Source organism: Peromyscus californicus, unplaced genomic scaffold, assembly GCF_007827085.1.
Source record: "Peromyscus californicus insignis strain IS unplaced genomic scaffold, ASM782708v3 Scaffold_4__1_contigs__length_199733344, whole genome shotgun sequence".
In the NCBI taxonomy this organism is placed as follows: domain Eukaryota; kingdom Metazoa; phylum Chordata; class Mammalia; order Rodentia; family Cricetidae; genus Peromyscus; species Peromyscus californicus.
Genome location: NW_026294562.1, coordinates 52,561,561 through 52,568,502, shown reverse-complemented (window position 1 = coordinate 52,568,502; position 6,942 = coordinate 52,561,561). Strand labels below are relative to the sequence as shown.

The 6,942-nt window shown below is 47.6% G+C and overlaps 1 protein-coding gene across 1 annotated transcript; it reads left to right on the top strand.

Moving 5' to 3' along the window:
• The first annotated feature begins 2,297 nt into the window (after window positions 1–2,297).
• On the top strand, window positions 2,298–6,021 carry Ubxn1 (UBX domain protein 1). The gene is made up of 10 exons (XM_052762765.1): window positions 2,298–2,338; window positions 2,424–2,512; window positions 2,614–2,667; window positions 2,756–2,862; window positions 2,965–3,034; window positions 3,802–3,993; window positions 4,088–4,139; window positions 4,470–4,586; window positions 5,548–5,740; window positions 5,879–6,021. The coding sequence occupies exons 2-10, from the start codon at window positions 2,454–2,456 to the stop codon at window positions 5,926–5,928; spliced, it is 894 nt and encodes a 297-aa protein (XP_052618725.1). The 5' UTR covers window positions 2,298–2,338; window positions 2,424–2,453; the 3' UTR covers window positions 5,929–6,021.
• Window positions 6,022–6,942: the final 921 nt, after the last annotated feature.

Sequence of the window (6,942 nt, the reverse complement as noted above, 5' to 3'; positions counted from 1 at the left end):
CACCAAAGCCAATTCTCTCTCACCTGATTATTATTCAGGTGATAATTCTCTTGGACTATTTAAATCCTTGTCACCTCTTAAGGTTTGAAACAAATTAATCAGTTCTGTGTTTTTTACTACAATAGTGGGCCATAGATGGGCAATGTCTCCCAGCAATCTTTGAAAGTCATTAAGAGTCTGCAATTCATCTCTCCTAATTTGCATCTTTTGGGGTCGAATTTTTTGTAGACCTATTTTATATCCTAAGTAATTAATAAAATCTCTTTGTATTTTTTTCAGGAGCAATTTGTAATCCTCCACAAGGCAAAATTTTCTTTACTTCTTCAAACATTCTCTCTAAAGTATCTACATTTGAATCAGCTAGTAAAGTGTCATCCATATAATGGTAAACTATAGATTGATGAAATTGCTTGTGTATCATTTCCAATGTTGTACAAAATATTGGCACATTCTTTTAGTCCCAGTACTTGGGAGGCAGAAGCAGGCAGACCTCTGAGTTCAAGGCCAGCTTCATCTCAGCACAAAGGAGATTTATTTACCCCAGAGAGACAGGGGTAGGGAGGGATAAGGGACAAACACTGGAGATAGAGGATGAGGGAGAAGGGGAAGAGAACAAGGGAAAGGGGATAGAGGTATTTGTCCCCAGAGGGGAGGACAAAGGACTGCCTCTGGATAGAAAGGAGACGTCACAATAGGAAAAAGGTGGTTTATAAAGGTAAAATGGGAAACCCTGTATTAGGAGGTGCTAATTTTAATTGGGTATGTTAATTAGGTGATGTGGTGATATTTTGTCATCTAACAAATAAAGCTTGCCTGAAGATCAGAATGCAGACTTAATGTTTTATTAACAATGATTCTGGAAATGAATGCATTTTAAAGCAAATAAATCTTTTTGATAGACCTTTTACAACAAAAAAAAAAGAATGCAGACTTCAGTAGTTGGCCATAGAGGCCAGGCAGTGGCGCACGCCTTTAATCCCAGCACTGGAAGGCAGAAGCAGACAGATCTCTGAGAGTTCAAGGCCACTTTGGGCTACACAAGATTGATCCAGTCTAAAAGGAAGTGATATGGCTGGGTGGAGAGAGGAATATAAGGCGGGAGGAGACAGGAGCTCAAGCCCTTTCAGGCTGAGGATTCCTAGAGGTAAGAAGTCTTTCTAGTGGCTGGCTGCTCTGCTTCTATGATCTTTCAGCATTTACCCCTATATCTGGCTCTGGGTTTTTATTTTTTTTTATTTATTATGTTTGTTGTTGTTTTTCGAGACAGGGTTTCTCTGCTTAGCTTTGGAGCCTATCCTGGAACTCTGTAGACCAGGCTGGCCTCTAACCCACAGAGATCCGCCCGCCTCTGCCTCCCGAGTGCTGGGATTAAAGGCCAGCACCACCACCGCCTGGCTTCCGGGTTTTTATTATTATTTTATTTATTTTGGTTCTTTGAGACAGGGTTTCTCTGTAGCTTTGGTGCCTGTCCTGGATCTCGCTCTGTAGACTGAAGGGACTCTAGCCAGTCCAAGCATGGCAAACACGGCTCTGACTGGCCTTTCCCTTCTCTCCCTGTGTCTCTCCCTTGCTAAATCCGTTAGATTACATTCCTAAAGCTAGCCACCAAGGTCTATTCCTTTATTAGGCTACTTCCTCCTCTTAAGGCTGACTCCCAATGTCTAGCTATCAAAGTCCAGCAATCAAAAGCCTCCCCTCCCCACCCCCCCACCCCCCCGGCTCATAGCACGAATACTAATTGATCTTAATAATAAAAACCCAGAGCCGGGCAGTGGTGGCACACCTTTAATCCCAGCACCTGGGAAGCAGAGGCAGGTGGATCTCTGTGAGTTTCAGGCCAGTTCAGGGGTAGCCAGGGCTATGCAGAGAAACCCTGTCTCGAAAAGCAAAAACAAAGCCAAACAACAAAACAAAAAGAAAAGAAAGTAAAAATTTCATTACATACATTGACTTATTTATTATTTATCATGAATGCCACAACTTGCGAGTCTAGGTCAGAGGACAACTAACAGAAGTCCTCCTTCCTCCACCGCGTGGGGCCTGGAAGTCAAACTAATACAGTCAAGCTTGGCGGCAGATGCTTTCACCCGCTGAGCCATCTCTGAGCCTCCTTTTAGTTTCTAAACTTTGCATGCGGGCTCGACAGCTCTAGCGCTCCACCGTGGGTGGGTCTCGGAGTCAGCTTCCGTTGGCAGATGCCCCCGCCCACCAGGCTTGTCTGACTCTCCCGGCACCCGTCCACCCCACCCCACGTGACCCAAACAGACAGGGCACTTCCGCTTCCCCTCCGCTCTCCTCCGTCAGTGTCCCCCACCCCCGCCCCCGGGTCCCCAACCCGGTGAGTTAGCGAGCGCCCGGAGGGCGGCGTCGCGGGCGGAGTCGCCCCGGCTTGACCCTTGCCGCCTTCCTTCTGGTCCCCGCAGGTCCCCGCGGAGGCGGCGGCGGCGGGCGCCATGGCGGAGCTGACGGCTCTGGAGAGCCTCATCGAGATGGGCTTTCCCAGGGGACGCGCGTAAGGGAGCCTCCCCCAGCCCGTGGTAGGGGCCGCGGGCCTGGCCCGGCCTGACTGTCACCATGGCTGGTGGGCGCTACTCTCCGTGTTTCTGCCCCCAGGGAGAAGGCTCTGGCCCTCACAGGGAACCAGGGCATCGAGGCTGCGATGGACTGGTGAGCGACCGGCCGGGGAGGCGGAGGTTTGGGGGCCGCTGGGAAGGGCGGCCTCAAGGCTAACCCCCTGCCTCCTTCCCCTTCCCAGGCTTATGGAGCACGAAGACGACCCCGATGTGGACGAGCCTCTAGAGACTCCCCTCGGCCATATCCTGGGACGGGAACCCACGTCCTCAGAGCAAGCTGGCCCTGAAGGTCCTGACTGGGAGACATCTTGTGATTCTGGATGTCTTGTGAGGGCCTGAGAAAACCAGAATGATTTTATTATAAATAATAATACTGGTTGCTTGTTTGTAGGATCTGGGTCTGCTGCTGGAGAAAGCAAACCCATTTTGACTGAAGAGGAAAGACAAGAACAGACTAAGAGGTAACTGGCAATTTCACTTTGTGTGTATGTTTTGTTTGGGGTCAGCCTCTCTCTTGCCCAGGCAGAACTGTTTATTCCTCCTGCCTCTGCCTCCACAGTGCTGGGATTAAAGGCCTTCACCACTATACTATGCCCTGCATTGTTTTTTAAGACAGGGTCTAGCTGTTTACCTCAGGCTGGCCTGGAACCCAGTACATATCCCAGGCTAAGTTCAAAGCCACATGCTTCTGAGTGTTGGGGTTACAGGCATGGACCACCATATCTAGCCCATAGACTCACTTTCCAAAGCGTCATGGGGCCATCTTCCTTCCTCTCAATGCAAACACAAATCTGATCACAGAACCTGACTTTTCCAGTTTCTGGAAAACAAAACAAAATAAAAAACAAAAAACAAGCATATGAAAAAAACCAACCACCAGGAAACAGTCTCACGTAGCTCAGGCTGGTCTCAAACTCCCTCTGTGACTACAGATTACCTTGAAATCCTGATTCTCTTGCCTCTACCTTGCAAGTGCTGAGATTATAGTTGTACACACCACTATAATTAGCTCTCATTTGCCCTTTTTTCTAACTGCAAGGCCCTGTGCATGCTAAGTACGTGCTCTACCATTGAGCCACGCTCCTAGGCCCCCTCTTTATTACTGTTTTGGTTTGGTTTTCTTTCATCTGCCTTGGAACACCTGTTCCCTTATTTTGATCAGATTCCTCTGTTTAAACTCAACTTCCCACTCCATGTCCAACTTAGCTCTTTCTTCTCTGCAAAACAGAATGTTGGAGCTTGTGGCCCAGAAGCAACGGGAACGTGAAGAAAGGGAGGAGCGAGAAGCTTTGGAACGAGAAAAACAGCGGAGGAGACAAGGGCAGGAGCTGTCAGCTGCACGACAGAAACTTCAGGAGGATGAGATGCGCCGGGCCGCTGAGGAACGCAGGAGGGAAAAGGCTGAAGAGCTAGCTGCCAGGTCTGCATGCTGATCATGTGGGTTGGTAGCTGAGAAGGAAATCAAGATTTCCCTTGTCCGTGTCTGACCTATTTTCTTCCTGTCTGCATTCCAGACAAAGGGTCCGAGAAAAAATTGAAAGGGACAAAGCAGAGAGAGCCAAGAAGGTGGGTGATTAGAAAGTCTGTGGGTATAATGGAGTAGGTGGGTTAATTCCCGTTTTCATTCTCAAGAGAAAGCATGTGCTTATATGACTTGTTTGTTTGAGACATAGTTTACTCTGTAGCCCAGACCGGTCTCAGACTTCTGGTTGTTCTCCTGCCTCAGCCTTCCAAGTGCTAGAACTAAAAGTTGTGAGTCACCAATCCTGGGTTGGATTTTTTGTTGTTTTTGATTTAAAGGTAATCTGTAGTCATACAGGGAGTTTGAAGGTTGCATCTTTATACATGCTAGACTAGTGTGCTACCACTGAGCTAGTGTTTTATTTTGTCTTCCAGTATGGTAGTAGTGTGGGTTCTCGGTCATCCCCACCAGCAACGGATCCAGGTCCTGTTCCTTCTTCTCCCAGCCAGGAGCCCCCTACTAAGCGGGAGTATGACCAGTGTCGCATACAGGTATGTTTTCTGGTGGCTGTCTTGCTCCTGGAACCCGGTGTTAGCCTATAAAGTGTCCGGCCCAGAGCTATTTGCTCTCAAGTCCCATTTGCCAAATCGCTCCCTTCTTTGTACATGACTTTTGAAATCCTACCTCCTCTACTCTTAGGAGAGATCGAATTTCACTTTCCCATCTTATTTAAATCCATACTTCATTCTTACTCAGCAGTTTAATTTATTCATAATGTTTTCATTAGATTCATTATACAGCTGTTTTCATAATATAGCACTTACCCTGATTTTTAAAAATAATTCCACTTTGTTTTCTCGTGATTGTGAGGTAGCTGGGAGTCTTTTTTCATCACCTCTTGAAGCAGAGCAGAAGTGGTTGTTCCTCAGATCATTTAAATCGTATTTGTACTGGTTCAGACTCTCCAAGGAAAGCAGGGCCGGCTTTAGTCCTTTCTTTCCTTTCTGGGTTACTTCAGTTTCTTTTGTTTGTTTTGAGACAGGCTCCTTGATATGTAGACTAGGCTGGTCTTGAACTTTGAGATGGCCCTGCCTCTGCCTGGGTGCTGGGATTACAGGCATGTGCCACCATTCTGCACTTGGTTTTATTTTGGGGACTGGGTCTTGCTGTACAGCCGTACTAACCTGGAGTTCACTGTGAAGATCAGGATGACCTCACACTTCTGGTGGCCCTCCTTCCTATGTCTTCTGTGTACTGTGTTATAGGTATTACCATTGCCTGGCCTCACCCTATTCATTTATTCATTGTTTTGTTTTTTGAGACAGTGTCTCATGTACCTGATGCCGTCCTTGAACTTATTCTTCCTGCTTCCAGCCCTGGAACTTTATGTAAACCAGGCTGGTCTTGAAGTTTCAGAGATCTGTCTGCCCCTGAGTGCTGGGGATAGACATGAGCCACCCCATACCTAGTCCTCACTCAGTTTCAGTGCTCATAGTACTTTTTGCCTTCTAGGTTAGGCTGCCTGATGGGACTTCCCTGACCCAAACGTTCCGGGCCCGGGAACAGCTGGCAGCTGTGAGGCTCTATGTGGAGCTTCACCGTGGGGAGGAACCTGGACAGGACCAGGACCCTGTGCAGTTACTCAGTGGCTTCCCCAGAAGGGCTTTCTCCGAGGCTGACATGGAGCGGCCTCTGCAGGAACTGGGTATGTTATGTGAGACCAGGAGTCGGGAATTAAAGGAATGAGGGGCAGTAGGCATAGGTAGACATGGTTAGGTGTCCGGAATTTGAAGGCCTAAATCTGAGTATCCTTGTAATTCGAACTCTTTCTTTTCATCTTTAGGACTCGTGCCTTCTGCTGTCCTCATTGTGGCCAAGAAGTGTCCCAGTTGAGGGTCCTCCATCCCACCATCCCTCTCTGACCTCTTCATCTTTGATAAAGCACTGACATTTCCTTCCTAATAAATAGACCCTTCGAGTTCTGTATATATATGCCTGGCTCCTTCTTCAGTGACTGAAAGGGCAATACAAGAAGATAAAGGGGAGGCATTTGAAGTAGGACCTCTTTCTCGTGTTCAGTTTGCAGTAGATTTTTCTAGGACTGATTAGCTGCTTGGCACCTTTTGCTCATAAGCATAAAGTGGTATATGAGGATTTTTTGTTTGTTTTGAGACAGAGACTATGTAGCCCTGGCTATCCTGGAACTATATAGACCAGGCTGGCTTCAAACTCAGAGATGTCTTGCCTCTGTTTTTTTCCAAGTGCTGGGATTAAATGTGTGTGCCACCATGCTAGACTTAAGTTTAAAATCCTTACTGAGCCAGGCAGTGGTGGTACACGCCTTTAGTCCCAGCACCTGGGAAGCAGAGGCAGGTGGATCTTTGTGAGTTCAAGGTCATTGTGGTCTACAAAGCAAGTTCCAGGATAGCCAAGGCTACACAGAGAAACCCTATTGGGGGAGTGGGGGGGGAGGTCCTCACTGTTAGGTGGGTATGTGCCTTGACTTCTTGAAGCCATTCTGTTCGTATGACAGGCTAATAATACCTATCTCCTGTATTATGTGACACCTACGTGCTTCAGCACAGTGCCTGACGTAATATATGGCCTGTAAGCACTGGCTGTAAAGTGCAGTGGGTTTTTGGGGGTGCTGTCGAATGACCTCACACTCCACCAGAGAGGACATCTCCAATGTACGGTAATTTTTTTTTTTTTTTTTTTAATTTTTCGAGACAGGGTTTCTCTGTGTAGCTTTGCGCCTTTCCTGGATCTTTCTCTGCAGACCAGGCTAGCCTCGAACTCACAGAGATCCGCCTGCCTCTGCCTCCCGAGTGCTGGGATTAAAGGCATGCGCCACCACCGCCCGGCTACTTTTTTTTTTTTAAACCGTGTCCACAGACATCAAAAGGA

Coding starts and splice junctions, on each gene's coding strand:
- Ubxn1 (XM_052762765.1), top strand. CDS start 2,454: ATGGCGGAGCTGACGGCTCTGGAGAGCCTCATCGAGATGGGCTTTCCC. Junction 4,140..4,469: donor AAGCAGAGAGAGCCAAGAAG/GTGGGTGATTAG, acceptor TTTGTCTTCCAG/TATGGTAGTAGTGTGGGTTC. Junction 5,741..5,878: donor GCGGCCTCTGCAGGAACTGG/GTATGTTATGTG, acceptor TTTCATCTTTAG/GACTCGTGCCTTCTGCTGTC.